This window comes from Urocitellus parryii, chromosome Y, assembly GCF_045843805.1.
Source record: "Urocitellus parryii isolate mUroPar1 chromosome Y, mUroPar1.hap1, whole genome shotgun sequence".
Lineage (NCBI taxonomy): Eukaryota > Metazoa > Chordata > Mammalia > Rodentia > Sciuridae > Urocitellus > Urocitellus parryii.
Window position 1 is genome coordinate 663,314 of NC_135548.1, and position 14,897 is coordinate 678,210.

Consider the following 14,897-nt stretch of genomic DNA (forward strand, 5'->3'; position numbering starts at 1 on the left):
AAGAGGGCTACAGAATCTTCTGACAGGATCTGCCTACCCCTTTTGGTTAATAGTGTTGGCATGTGGACTGACATGTGGATGGCCACCTTATGATGGGTTTGGGTTTTTAGGAGAGTAAGTAGTGAGAATATATAATGATTAAATGACAATTAAAATATTCTGTGTCATACTGAATACATGATTTGGAGGCCAAAACCCAATAACAAGTCACCTCTTGGACCTTTAATCACATATTTTCCTTTCATATATGCACTTTGTCACAAACTTTTGTAGTGTGATGCTTATGTGAAACAAACTGAGATGAATATGGAGAGGTTTATTTAATGGTACAGTGTACTAGAAGTTTTAAAGATTTGCAGCAGACTTAAATTCCACTCTTGTTAAAATTTTATGAAAGACTGTGAAATCCTCAAAATTCTTGTGAATCCCCTGGCTCTGTGGTATACACCTGAAATTCCAGTTGCTCAAGATTCTTAGGCAGGAGGATTTTGCTTTCTTTTCATATTTTTTAGAGAGAGGATTTTTATTACTTATTTTTTAGTTTTCGGTGGACACAACATCTTTAATTTATTTTTATGTTGTGCTGAGGATCAAATCCAGTGCCCCACGCATGCCAGGTGAGCACACTACAATTTGAGGCCATGGCCCTAGCCCATTTATTCACTTTTTAAGAAAATTATTTCTTACTTGTCAGTGGACATTTACTTATTTAATTATATGTTGTCCTAAGAATCAAACCCAGTGCCTCACATATGCTAGGCATGTTGTCAACTACTGAACCACAACCTTAGCCCAAGTGTTGTGATTTGTAAGGTGACTTACCTGGATTACAAAGAGTAAAGAACTCAGTGCAACGCTGTCTCTAAAACACTAACTCAAATAATAAATTAAAAAGAAGGCTGGGAGGTGTCTCAGTGGTTGTGTCCCCCGAGTTCAATTCCCAGTACCTCCAAGAAAAATACATTAGGAACCAAGATTTAATAAACTGTTTTATGGATGGATGGGCTTGTCCATTATACTGTTTTCTTCTTTGGATTCTCAGGCATGGTTTACTAGTTTAGGAACTCTGTAAAATTTACCAATTCAATAAAAAGCAAGTCTATGGTTTTAAAAAATAATAATATAGCAAGGTCCATAAGGGGCAGCTTCCTGCTCTAGGAACCCTCAGTAATTGGTAGTCATCACAAGTGGCCATAATGTCCTTATCATAAAGAGTTTGTGGAAGCTTCTGTTGTGCAGGAGTTTCTGAAGGTGCTAAAAGTGCCTGTGTTTTCAGAGAGTTGGTGGAGGAATTCCATATGGAGGTCTCTGATTTATAGATGATGTCATTGGGGCGCTCAAATGAAACTGATAAGTGAAGAACACATTGCCACATGGTCCATGCATTCTCTCAGGCCCATTACAGTTATGCTCACACCCACCTTTTGAACCACAATAAAAGGGATGCTCAGAGGCAAAGTGCTCCTGCCCTCAATTCAGTCTCTACCATGGGGACAATAAAAGCACCTGGAATTCAATTCTCAGCCCTGGGCAGCTATGTGCCCACTTTTCCACACCCGTGGGAATATGACTTCTTACACAATAGCCCCCCTTGGCCATGGGCAATATTGTTAGGTAGAATGAACTTGGGCAAGTGAGCAGGATGTGAAAGACTTCACAAAGCCCCACTTAAGAGCAGAGAATAAAGTTGTACTTAATTTCCAGGAGGGGGGTAGACATGACAGGCAGTATTGACCCTACTTGGCAATTTTTTGTTTTATATGCAGGGTTAATGGGCCAAGCTGAGCAGAGTTTTTGTTTCTTTCTGGTTTGACTATCCGCTGAAACCCAGGAAGCTGAGAGTGCTGGGCCAGGTTCTCAGGGTATGTTGCTTCCTAGGGCTTATGGCTTTTCTTGAAAACCTTGACATGGAAAGAATACACGGAGGGGGACTTGTTCCTGACAAAGTGAGGTCAGTCTGTGCAATAGAGTGACATGTGTCAAGGGGGGAAGTGAGAGTGAGCTCACAGACATGTTATAAGAACACAGATACCTGAAGCTTAAATCCTACAGATAATACTAAATCCTAGATAAAATTTCCCCTATACATACATGCCTATGATTACTCTTTCTCTAAAACCTCAAAGTCCTTGTCAGCATCTGAAGACAGGGTAAGGATGTCTTGTCTTCCTGCTGTAGCTGCACTGGTCAAAGTTCCTTTTCTGCTTTGCATCATGACCTTTTCTGTTTGATGTTGAGGCAAACACCTGACCAGACCTGTGGGATCCCCAGAGTCAGGTCTCTGCACAACACTTCCTAACAGTCAAAGTAGAACATGCTCACTAAGCACAAGGCACCCATTTTATTTCCACCGCACATTGCTGCCCTAGAGGATTGCCTTCCTTCTTCCCCCACCCTCTGTGCTGGGGATGGAACCCTGAGGATCAGAGCCAACCCCAATTGCTTCCTTTCATAGCTCAGGCTGCCTCCTCAAAGCCACAGAGGCCAGAAGGTGATGAGAATTACTAAAATAGTTTTCAAATTGTTTTGATTTTTAGATATTATATATGAGTCATATATATGATATCTTTAAATAGTGTTTCAAAAATTTGGAGACTGGGTCTTTCTAAGTCGCTTGAGGTCGCATCAGCTGAGTGGAAAAATATATGTATAGATGCAATATCGTTCTTTTTAAAGGTCCTGGGGAATAAACCCAATGGGGCTTGACCTGGACCTCTGAGCTACATCCCACCCTTTTCCTTTTATTTTAAGAGAGGGTCTCTCTGACCTTGGGCTCCTCCAGCCTCAGCCTCCCCGAGAAGCTGCGCTTTGTTTTTGTGTTGAGGTTAAACCCAGGGCCTTGCCAAGCTCCGAAAACAGCGCCAGGTGTCACCTCTGTACCACAGGCAAAGCCAAGGCTTCCCACCTGGATTAGGTCCCAGCACAGCCCGGAAGCTCCTCCTGAAAAGGGCTGGGGCCAAGAATCCGTCACTCTACCCAATTTCAGCCAGTGATTGGATGATGTTAGCTGTCAGTCACGATGCAGAGGCGGGCCTGGAGGCCAGCCATCCGGGAAGCTGGAGCAACTGTCCAATCAGTGCGCAGAGGAAGGGGAAGGGCGGGCTTCCGCAACATTGCGGGCTTTCTTCCTCACCCACCGGGCTACTGCTTCTCTGGCAGAGTTTCTGTTCCAGTGACCCATTGACTCTGCCGCTGCCTGTGTCCCCGGGGATTTCGGGGGCCGGGAAGTTCCTCCAGAGAACGCCGGGTCACCACGGAAGCCAAAAATGGTGAGTTTGTGACCAGGGCTGAAGGTGCGGCGTTGGGGCCTGGCGCGGGGGTGAGCTGCGGAGGGCGGGGGATTCCACGCTGGCAGGTGGCCCTGGGCCCTGTCCCCTGGTTCCCTGGGGGTTTGGAAGCGCGGTTCAGGGCCCTGGTGTCCCCTTTGCTCCCTACTGGAGGCCCGACCCACTCTTCCCAACGTGGAGGAAGCAGGGCCACAAATGCACCTTCCTCCTCCCAGGGGAGCTCCTCCGGAGGCTGCTGTAGGTCCCCCAAATTGCAGGCGCCTCCTGCCTTCTAAACCCACCTTCCCTCCACCTCACAGCTCGGCCAGACTTTGGTTCTTCCCACTTGGTCCAAATGGACACCCTCCGCTAATTGTCACTTTTCTAGTGAAATATTGGAAAAAATCTTCCTCCCTCCCTTTTTTCCTCCCTCTCTCCTTCCCTCCTTTGCTCCCTCCCTCCCTCAGCCATAACTTGTGATCCTCCTGCTTCAGCCTCCCACGTATCTGGAATGACAGGCCTGTGCCACTGTCCTTGGCAAGAACAACACTTTTGAAAGCATTTGTTTTCTCTTTGTGAATGTTATACTTGAGGGGAAAGAATAATCACTTAACATTTCCTTGTGTTTGGTCAAAATAACTGCTTTAAAGGGAATTAAGAAGTTGTTTATAGATCCCAGGGATATGGAATCCTGGGCTGCACCAATAGAGGATAACTGCTCCCTTTTCTGATAGTCCATGATGTAGAGTCACCCCAGTCGTGTAGTCCCGTAAGCACACAGGGAAATGATGATGTAGGGACAAAGGAGGCAAGGCACTGAAGATAGCTGGAAACAGTTTTATCTGGCTGCAGCCAGTCTCAGAGGGCACTGCTTTTGCTGTAATCAATCAATTCATCCCCTGAACCCCGAGTTCAGGTGGTTTCAGAATCTTATACCCAGCATGTAAGGGGAGGGACTCAGAAGTTCACATTGTAATACTGAGACCCGCAAATAACTCTCAGACCACACAGTCTCATTCCAGTTAAGCCTTTATTGCTGGCCAGTGGCAGACACTCTGCTCTCGAAAGAATGAGGTTGTCAGGGTGGGGCCCCTGCCTTAACTTGGCTCCATATTTAAGCACAAAAACCACAAAAGGGACGTTTGGAGGTTCAGGCAATGCCAGCAGGCTGGAAAGTTGTGGTCAGTTAGTCTCTGGTTGGCACATAGATCATTCTGTGTTCTTAGGGGATTTTCATGAACAAAAGAATGCAAACTGCCCCAGTCATGACCTTTTTGAGTGTCATGGCTGAGTTCACAAAATGGAGTCACCATAGTCAAGTTGTCACATCACACACATAAAAGCAGCTTTTTCTTTCACTGTTCTAGCCACGTTAACCCTTCAAGGACTGCACCTGAGAAGGGGAGAGCTTCTTCTCCCCTTTCTTTCCTCCCTCACCAGCTGTTTCCATGGTGCCCAGTTGGTGACTTCTCTGTGAATCCCAGCTCAAGGCCAGAGGCCTTGTTTGCACATTTCTACAAACTACTATACTGGATACAAGTGTGTAAAAAACTAGTAAGGGGAGTTTGAGTCCAGCACTTGGAGTGCTAATTTCTCCCATACTAGCCACCCGGTAAAATAGGGCAACATGAAAATAGGAAGTTTATCTACACTGAACTTTTTTGTGGACACTCTCTTGTTGACAGTCCTAAAATTAGCCATGGTGAAGATTTCTGGAGAAACCCAGTTAAAATTTTCTGTGAAGGAAGGGGATGCCACTACAATAATGTCTGATTCATTTACTGTCCTTCATCCCCAGCTCTTTTCAATATGATTTTCAGAAAGGATCTGGCTACGTTGCCCAGCCTGGCCTGAAAGTTGTGATCCTTCTGCCTCAGCTTCCCAAGCTGTTGGGATTAAAGGCATTGACAACCCCAGCTACAAAACATACTTCATTTTAACCCAAATATTAATGACCATACTAAGGAACATGGATTCAAGTTACCCTGAATGATGTATGTGTCCCTCTTTTCTTTCCTTCTTTTCTTTCCTTTCCTTTCCTTTCCTTTCCTTTCCTTTCCTTTCCCTTTCTTTCCTTCCTTCCTTCCTTCCTTCCTTCCTTCTTTTTTTTAATATACCAGAGATTGAACGCAGGGACAATTAAACACTGAGCCACATCCCCAGCCCTTTTTTTTTTTAGTTCTCAGCAGACACAACATCTTTGTTTGTATGTGGTTCTGAGGATCGAACCTGGGCCACACGCATGCCAGGCGGGCACGCTACCGCTTGAACCACATTCCCAGCCCATATCCCCAGTACTTTTTACATTGTATTTTCAGATGTGATCTCACCAAGTGTCTTATGGTCTCACTACGTTACTGAGGCTGCCTTTGAATTTAGCAATCCTCCTATCTTAGCCTCTCAAGCTGCTTGGATTACAGTTGTGCGCCACTGTGTCTGGTCTACATGAACTTTTATAAAAGAAACTTGTGTATCACTACATTAACCAATTGCATTGGTAGGAACATCAGATTAATGGGGTACAGAAAAAAAATAAATAAAATTTTTTCTGTATGTCTGTTATTGCATTCTGAGCTTTGGTAGATTTTGGAGACTAGGCATCTGGTAAGGTTAGTGGTATATTCTGAGAAGTTTTGAGAATTGTGTTCTGATACAGAAATTAAGATAATTGGCTATGAAAGGACTTAAGATAGCCCAAGATAATTTTTATTCTCCATACAGAACCCTGCCTTTGCACCATCATGGTGGTCTGGTTGGCCAAAGTCAAGTACTCTGAAGGTTCTTTGATGTAGATGCAACTGTATAGAGAACTTGAGTTCACAGCTGTAAAAATCTTGTGCTTCTCCCTTTATCTTCCTTAGGTGTAGACACCATGTCAGATTTCTTGGGCAGAGGTTCCCTTTGGATGCCTCACAGGGTCCCATGTCCTCAGCCACTGTCCTCTCCTGGAGCTGCCACAAGGTGCCCACAGCTGCCCTGGTCCCTTCAAGGTGAACAGAACTTCAGGCCCTGGGTCAGCTCCTCCTAGAGGACAGCCTGAGTTGTGGGGTGCAGCCTCTCAGGGAAGCTGCTGGGGGCTCTGGGCTGAGGAATCTCCTGGAACAACCCTCATCTAGACAGCTACTTCCTTGGGAACTTGTTTTCCCCAAGCTCTTTCCCCATTCCTTTGAGACAGGTGGCCAGTCAGCCTGTGGATGCTGGTGCTGAGGGACCAGGTCACCAGTGATTCCTGCCCTTTCAGTCTCACAGTGTGAAGGAGCGAAACCTGTCCCAGAGCATAAGGACCACCCACCCCAGTGCAGAGCTGTGCAAACCTGAAAAGCCTCTTAGAGTGGAGTTATGGTCCAGGTCTCTTGGAGGGTGATCCTGGAGGCTTTCAGGGAGCAAGACCAGGAGGGAGCATGTCCCAGCTGTCAGGAACCTTCCCTGCCCCTTGAGCCTGACACATGTGTGCTCCCTCAGCACCAAAGCTTTCTGTGTATCACTTTGAAATGATGTGCTCACTTATCTGAGGCCCAGGTTTATTTATTCAGAGCCACATGGGATGGACTAATATTAAAGAGGCAAGAAAGAAGTGGATTTTTTAAAAGTCTGGTTGCATTTCCATTGTTAATAATCCCAACTTACAGCCAGGTACAGTGGTGCACACCTTTGATCGTTTCTTCTCCAGAGGTTCAGACAGGAGTGTTGCAAATTTGAGGACAGCCTTAGGAACTTATCCAGGCCTTATGCAATCTGGTGAGACTGTGTCTCAAAATAAAGTATAAAAATGACTGGGGATGTGGATCTGTAGTAAAATGTCCCTGGTTTTCATCTTGGGGCTATCAAAAAAGAAAGAAAGAAAAGAAAAAGAAAACACCTAATTACCTAATTTACCTTTTGCTACCCCTGAGTATGTATAGAAAGTTTGTAAGATTCAGTCTTGTCTTTTCAGTGATTTCAAATTGAAATCCAACCCTAGATTCCAAAATGCCACGTAAGGTACAGAGAAACTCTGTTTTGCATTATTGCTGCAGAATTTGTGTCCAATACTATAAAAATAGTGGTGGATAAATTTATGAATGTGACTTCATGAAAACTAGTAACTGTCCTTCACAAGGTGATGAATTTGACAAAGGATGACATTTTTTTCACTGTTGTTATCTGGACTTGGCAGGTTCATGTTAACTCTGGTTTTTTGGTATCAGGAATGGAACCCAGAGTTGCTTATCCACCAGCCCCTTTTAGATTCTTTGTTTTGGTACAGAGTCTTGCTACATCGCCTAGTGCCTCAGACTCGTGAACCGCTGGGTTATAGGTATGCACCATCACTCCCTCGTCATTGTAAAATTGAAGGACAATTTTGGCAATACCTGAAATACCCAATTATGATCATTTAATTGCTGAAATAGTAAATGACACTCTTTTTCTGGAAAGGAGCAATACGTCTGTCTAAATAAGGGTGCTGATCCCCTCAAGAGCACTCCCCCTATGTCACCTGATTCCTGTTCCCTCCTAAGTGCCTCCTCCTAGGGCCACCCCTTTGGGAGCTGGCCTTTTTTTTATCTTATGAAATTTGGGATCAGCATAAATGCCCTCTCTATTCTCTCTGTCCTGTACAACATTTTGGCTGGTCTTAGATACAGTCTATTATTTTCAATTTTTTGAAAACTATTTTTTGTTGTTGCTGTAGTCTGACAAAATGCCTATTTATTTATTTTTATGTGGTGCTGAGGATCTGAAAGGTTAAGAATGTAAAGGTTTTGTTTTGTTGGTTGAAGTTCTGTTTTCCTAAAACCTGAAATTTATGTGGGTGTCAAAACAATTCCCAGAAAAACCATTAAATGTATGTTGAGAAATGTCTCCTGACCATCTGGTTGCTCTGTACAAACAACCCCTCCCGCATTCCCTGACCTCCACATGAACTCCCCAGTTCAAACAATGTATATAACCTCTGCTTAAGTTGTTCTTGGGGCTCTCAGCTCCTCTCAAGTGAGCTCTGAGCCCCAGCATGCTGGACCCCCAATATACCCTCTGCTGTTGCATGAGACAGTCTCTTAGTGGTCTCTTCCTCTGACGCTCACCCGACCTTAACAGATCAAACCTAGGGCCTCTCATGTGCTAGGTAAGCACTCTACTGCTGATCCAAAATCCCAACCCTACTGTTGTTTTTTTTTTTAATGAGAGAGAGAGAGAAAGAGAGAGAGAATGTTTTTTAATATTTCAGTTTTCGGTGGACACAACATCTTTGTTTGTACGTGGTTCTGAGGATTGAACCCAGGCCGCACACATGCCAGGCAAGCGGACTACCACTTGAGCCACATCCCCAGCCCCCAACAATACTATTTTTATTTTTAGATGTAGTTTTTCTTATGTTTACCTCCAAAATACAGTAAACCATGCCCTAAATTTCACAGAATTTATAGAAATGCTCAGTGTTTTTTTAGAGAGTGTAGATTATGGAAACATTCAATCTCCCCTGTGAGAAAGTGTGTTGTCTTTCCATTGATTTTGTTGTATTTTATGCCTCTAATTGTGTACCTTTTGTATTATAATCATTTTTATCTCTCATTACATGTATTTTAGTTTTTTTTTTTTTTTTTTTGTGTGTGTGTGTGTGTGTGTGTGTGTGTGTGAGGTCTGCTGGAGATTGATCTGAGGGCCACAGACATGCTTGGCAAGTTTTCTACTACCGAGCTACTCTCCAGCCCAAGAGAATTAGTATTGTAGACTGTTTTTTTTATTTATTTGCTTACTTATTGAGTGCTGGGGATTGATGCCATGGACTTGCTCATGCTTAGTTATCCTCCAGAAATGAATTTCAATTGGTGAGCAGCGTTCTGGCCGTGGGCAGCTGTTTTACTTGGTAATAAACCTACAGTCACTTCCACTAAGCACATCCTCAGCCTTGTATTTATTATATTTTTTTTTATATTTTGTATAGATATAGATGGACAGAATACCTTTTTTTTTTTTTTTAATTTTCTGTGGTGCTGAGGATCATACCCCTTTCCTCACACATGCTAGCAAGTGCTCTGCCACTCAACTCCAATCCTGGTACCCTCTTTTAATTTTGAATGAAGACCAGTCTCACTAAATTTCTGAGTGTCTTGCTAAGTTGCTTAGACTGGCCTCCAACTTTCCATTTCCCTGCCTTGACCTCCCTATTGGCTGAAGTTACAGGTGCACACCACCACACCAGCAGTTGGAATGACTTGTCAGACCCTGCTGACAATCTGTAGTTCCTGATCAGGCGGTAACAGCAGAGATGCTGAAAGACACACACACACACACACACACACACACACACACACACACATACACACACACACACACACACACACATACACACACACAGTAGGAATGAGCACCTCTTTATTTTTTCCCTTCTTCTTTTATATAGCAAAAAAGAAACACATCCTCTTGGCAGTTTAATCTTTTCCAGCATGGATAAACATTCTCAGCATAACTTTATTACTGGTCACAGTGCTCTATACTTCTTATTATACTACTTGTAGTTAGTTATTTCCTGGCAAGCGCAAAAATCTATATATTTTAAACTTGGCAGAACATTCTTTTATCTTCTTACGATGGCAACAAGGACACAGTTCAAAGAGTTCATAGTTTCTCACAGTGCCCCTTTGTTTTGCTAAGCACAGCAAAACTTAACACTTTGTGTATGTGACCACACAATGACTTTTGAAGGCTTATCATTCAATTTCTTTCAAGATGATAATAGTATTGAAAATCAGTTTCCTTGCTTTTGTCCATAGTTTTGAAATTTGTTACTCTGACTCTTCCTCTTTGCTTTATTTTTGCATTATTATGAAAATGGTATTTAGCATATAAAATTGTTTCTCATGTATATGTTTGTAAAACTTCATGGCTTGGTAGTTTATTCACTTCTTTATGATATAAACTTTATTTTTTTTCAGAGCAATTTTTGACTTACATAGTATATTAGTCAGTGTTCTCTAGAGGAACAGCATCAAGAGGAAGTATGATTATGAAAGGGGACTTTTAGATTGGCCTACTTGACCCAAAGCTGGATGTCCACAGTGGCCATCTGCAGCTGGAGAGTTTTAGGAGTACTGGCTGCTGAGTCCAAGAGGCTGAAGCCGCAGAACAAGAGGGATCAATGATGCTTCCCTGGTCCAGACCTAAGGTTCTGGATACTCCCTGGAGAATCACTGGCAGAGTCCACTTAGGGAGACTGAAGGAGGCAGAGTCTGATATCCTCAGGCCACTGCAGCAGCCATCAAGAACCCATTGAGAAGAAAGGAGCTTGCTCTGCTGCTGCTTCCTTCTTCTTCCAACTTTTGTTCACCCAAGACACCGTCCTATTGGATGGTGCTGCCTAGCTTGAGGAGGTTCTCCAGTGTGGTTCACTGTTCCACATGCCAATCATTTGTAGACACACTGTTCCACATGCCAATCATTTATAGACACACCCATAAGGTCATTAATCATTGGCATCTTTTAATCCAATCAAGGTGACAATTAAATGTGACATTACTCATAGTATCGAATACCCCTTCTCTCCAGCTGATAGTCTCCACTGTTTTCAACATATTGCATTGGTGTAGGGTGTTTGTTGGTTACTAAACCATTGTTGAACATTTGATAAGGAGAATGGATGAAGCAACATGTTATGATAAGCCAAAGTTCATTCTTTACCTTAGTGTTCCTCCTCTGTGTGATGTGATTGTGTGTGTTACGTAGTTTACAAGATAATATCATACAGAAGAGTTTCACTGCTCTGGGAATTTTGTGTTCCCCCTGTTCATCACTCCTCCTCATTGCTCCCTCCCTCTCTGCTCCCTGAGTCCCTGGTACCCATCAGTTCTGCTAGTGCATCTATAATGTTGTCTTTTCCAGAATGTTTTTGACTTGGAATCTTACTGCACTCTGCCATTTCAAACTGGCTTCTCTCTCTTACCAGTCTGCCTTTAAGGGTGCTGTATCATTCCAGGCTGCAGAGCTCATTTTCTGGGTGATGTTCTTTGGTGTGGGTAAACTGCAGCTTGTCCATTCAGTATTGCAAGGTGTATCTTCCTTGCATGTAGCTTTGGGCCCTTCTGGATATGGCTGCTGTAGTCACTGCAGTGAGGGTTCCTGTGTCCATAATTTCCCCATCATTTGCATAGACACCTGGAGTGTACAGTTTTTTACATTTATGATTGTACATTCTCTCTCTCTCTCTCTCTCTCTCTCTCAAAAAAAAAAAATACTTTTCTTTATCTATTTAATTTGGATAATATGGTAACTTATGCCTCAGAAAGAATTAGGAGGTGTTAACTCAGCTTCTATGTTCTGGAAAAAAAGTAGAAAATTGGTGGCAGTTCTTAAGTGTCTCATGGAAGCCTGTTTGAGATGTCAGAGCCTTGTCTTGCTTTTGGGTAGTAATTAGTTATTGAGTCTGTTTTTGTCAGTAGCCATGGGCTCATCTGTTTTGTGTATTTCCCCTTGTGTGTAAGTTATAGGAAATTGTCTCTCTCAAATAAATGGTCCAGTTTTTGCAAGTTGTCGAATTTGTACCAAGCATGTTTATGATAATCTTGAAGTCCCAATTCATTGTTGATGATGATACTTTTAAATGTGTTACTAGGTTTTCAGTCGTCTTTGCTTTTTTCTTTAATGTTATTGTATATTTTATACTTTTTTTCTTTTTATGTGTCAGTGAGGTTTGAACCCACTTTCTCCCCAGCAGTACACAAGCACTCTTCCACTGAGCCATAACCCCAGTCCCTGTCTTCTGTATTCTTAGCCTTATGTCAGTGTATCAGTGATGCTGATGCTCATGAAGAACTTGATATTGTAGACTGCGGATTTCCTGGTTGTGGTTTCATCAACACCTTCTGTTACCTTCCTGTGGTTAATTTAGGTTTACCTTGCCCTTCTTTCTCTGTTTTTCTGAAGTGACAGTTTCAATGATTGCTTTTAGCTCTTCTTTTCTGAAATGTGCATTGGATGACTTAGAAAGCAATACAGGACCACCTGTGGTGTTCTCCAAGTATTTCCTGTGATGGACTTTTACATTTTTTCCTTCAAAATGGTCACCTTTTCTCTTGAGTCCCCTCTTTGTCCTGTGTCTGTTTAGAGTCTTGTGTTTAACGTCCCCTTCCCTGGAGGCTTTTCAGCTGCTTCTGATCTATTTTCTGCTCTAGCTCTCATGTTCTTTGAGCACACATGGGATTTCACTGGTGGTGCACTTGTAGGGGTGTGGGTTATGTCCTGTGGAGTGTTGCTGTGACCCTGAGACCTCAGTGTGCTTCCCATTTGCTTCAAGGCCCATGAAGCCCTCCTGCCTGCATCATTGTCCTGACAGAGTTGGGCTGATGTCTCTGAGTGTAATTGTGGATTCTTCCTTGTTTTGGGCGGTTCTGTATGTTTTCAGTACTTGAGTATGGTTCTGTGTCACTTGCAGGGACATTTTCTTTTTGTCAGTTCCATCACTGTGCAGACATCATAACATGCTTACAGGGCTGGGGATGTGGCTCAAGCGGTAGCGCGCTCGCCTGGCATGCGTGCGGCCCAGGTTCGAGCCTCAGCACCACATACCAACAAAGATGTTGTATCTGCCAAGAACTAAAAAATAAATATTAAAAAAATCTCTCTCTCTCTCTCTCTCTCTCTCTCTCTCTCTCTCTCCTCTCTCCTCTCTCCTCTCTCCTCTCTCCTCTCTCCTCTCTCCTCTCTAAAAAAAAAGTTAAAAGAATAACATGCTTACAGATGTGAATGGTGGCCTTTTTTACACCCTGATTGTGTAGGATAGTTTAGGATTCTGGGCTACAAACTTGTTACTTTACCACACTCTGGAAGAGCTTTTGCTTTATGTTTGTTTGCACCACCTTTGCTACAGGCACCATGAATCTCTTTCACAACAGACAACCATTGCACATGTGGCCCAACGTTGATCAAAATGTCCTTGAGTGGAGCATTGGTATGTGTCTCATGACTACATTATGGTAGTGAACTAGCTGCTGTTAAAACAGTTTGACAATCATTGGACATTTATTTTCACTATGAGACTTAGAAATGTAGTGCCTGCTGTTTATTAAGAAGATTTTTTGAGAGATATAAAACTTTGTAAGATTCTTATGTGGATAAGGTGACATTTTTGGGTCATTGAGTTATTTCTAAGACACCTGCCATCTTTGCACTTACCCCATTTTGCTTTGACAGTAACCACAGGAAATTATCAAATTGTTGTGTTCATTAATAAATAAGTTAATCAAATAGAGAACTTATGTTTGTTTTTGTCACTTAATAGTAAGCTAGTTGACTTAATTTGTTCTGGAGTAAAGCACCTGCAAAGTTCTAAGTGTTCTCTGTATAATCACACAGGATGAACTCAATCTCCAGTTACCACATTGTGTCAACCTGTGTGAAAGGTTGTCTAAATGTTGTCTATGAAGGAATCTCCTTATTGACCCTTTTACCAGAGGGTGTGGGTGTGGGCTGGTTCTAGGCATTTCTTTAAGTATGGAATGATAGACTTTCAGAGGAAACAAGACATTAGTAAATACCATGTTGTTTATATTAACCTTCTAGGTACAGGGAGCCAGTGTAGTTTGCAGAATCTCTCTCAAATGCTTAGTTTCATGATTCCTGCAATTTCCTACTCATCACCTTTCTTTTCTAAAGATAAGTACTATCCGAATTGCTTATATTAGCTCTGTACCACACCGGATGTTTCTAGGACATGTAATAGAGGTGTAACAAATAAAGAAGTTAGGAGTGATCTGGGAGCCCGTCTCACTTCCTGTGAACTCACCAAAGGAAGGGTATAAAGCACTAAAAAAGGATGTTAGCCTTCTGAGTAGCCAATTTCTAGTGTTGGAATGGGTGTAAAAAATTGAGTACAGTAAAGATTTGTTGGATTAAATCATGGAATTAATCAAGAGGCCAGGGAATCATGTGAACATCATGCATGTTGAGTATAGATTTCTCATGCTGTCAATCTCTCCTGACCTCCACTCTACATTTGTGGGATATTTCAGATCTCAGTGACCTTGGAGGATGTGGCAGTGAACTTCACCCAGGAGGAGTGGGCTTTGCTGGATCCTTCCCAGAAGAACCTTTACAGAGATGTGATGCTGGAAGTCCTCAGAAACCTTGCTTCTATAGGTAATAATGATGTTTTTAAAATTAATCAAATAGAGAACTCATGTTTATTTTGGTCATTTATGTAGAAGGTGAAAAGGGAATCAGTTGGTGAACTATTGCAGCATAAATGGCACCTGTGATTTGGCAAAACATTTCTAGCTCCAAAATATTCATAAAGATTGTTCTGTTCTCTCATTTTAGGAAACAGGTGGGAAGATAAGACCACTGAATATCAGATTGAAAACTCTGGGAGCAATGTAAGGTAACTGTACTCACAAGAGGAATTCGTGAGGGAATCTGAGAACTGTCATATAATTTTTAAAGCAAACCAACTGAAAAAGTATGCATAATATGAAATGTATTAATTCTTCTAATATTTTTTTACCAGAAATATATACTTAGCTGTAACAGATATTCAGTCTTTTCAAAGTATTTGACATGCAAAAAGTACTATAAAATTGCATATGTGAATATCACTATTTGGATAATAGCCACAGAGAAGCTGTGTTGCAAAGGATTGTTTTCTTTCAATCTCTTTATTTT

At 42.3% G+C, this 14,897-nt stretch overlaps 1 protein-coding gene across 1 annotated transcript in view; it reads left to right on the top strand.

Annotated features, from left to right (window-relative positions):
• The first annotated feature begins 3,156 nt into the window (after nt 1-3,156).
• The window catches only part of LOC144251032 (uncharacterized), a 41,071-nt gene continuing 29,330 nt past the window's right edge, over nt 3,157-14,897 (top strand). The window contains exons 1-3 of the mRNA XM_077794158.1: nt 3,157-3,269; nt 14,249-14,375; nt 14,556-14,616. Coding sequence (XP_077650284.1) covers nt 3,267-3,269; nt 14,249-14,375; nt 14,556-14,616 — 191 coding nt within the window. The 5' untranslated portion in view covers nt 3,157-3,266. The remainder of the gene's footprint in view (nt 3,270-14,248; nt 14,376-14,555; nt 14,617-14,897) is intronic.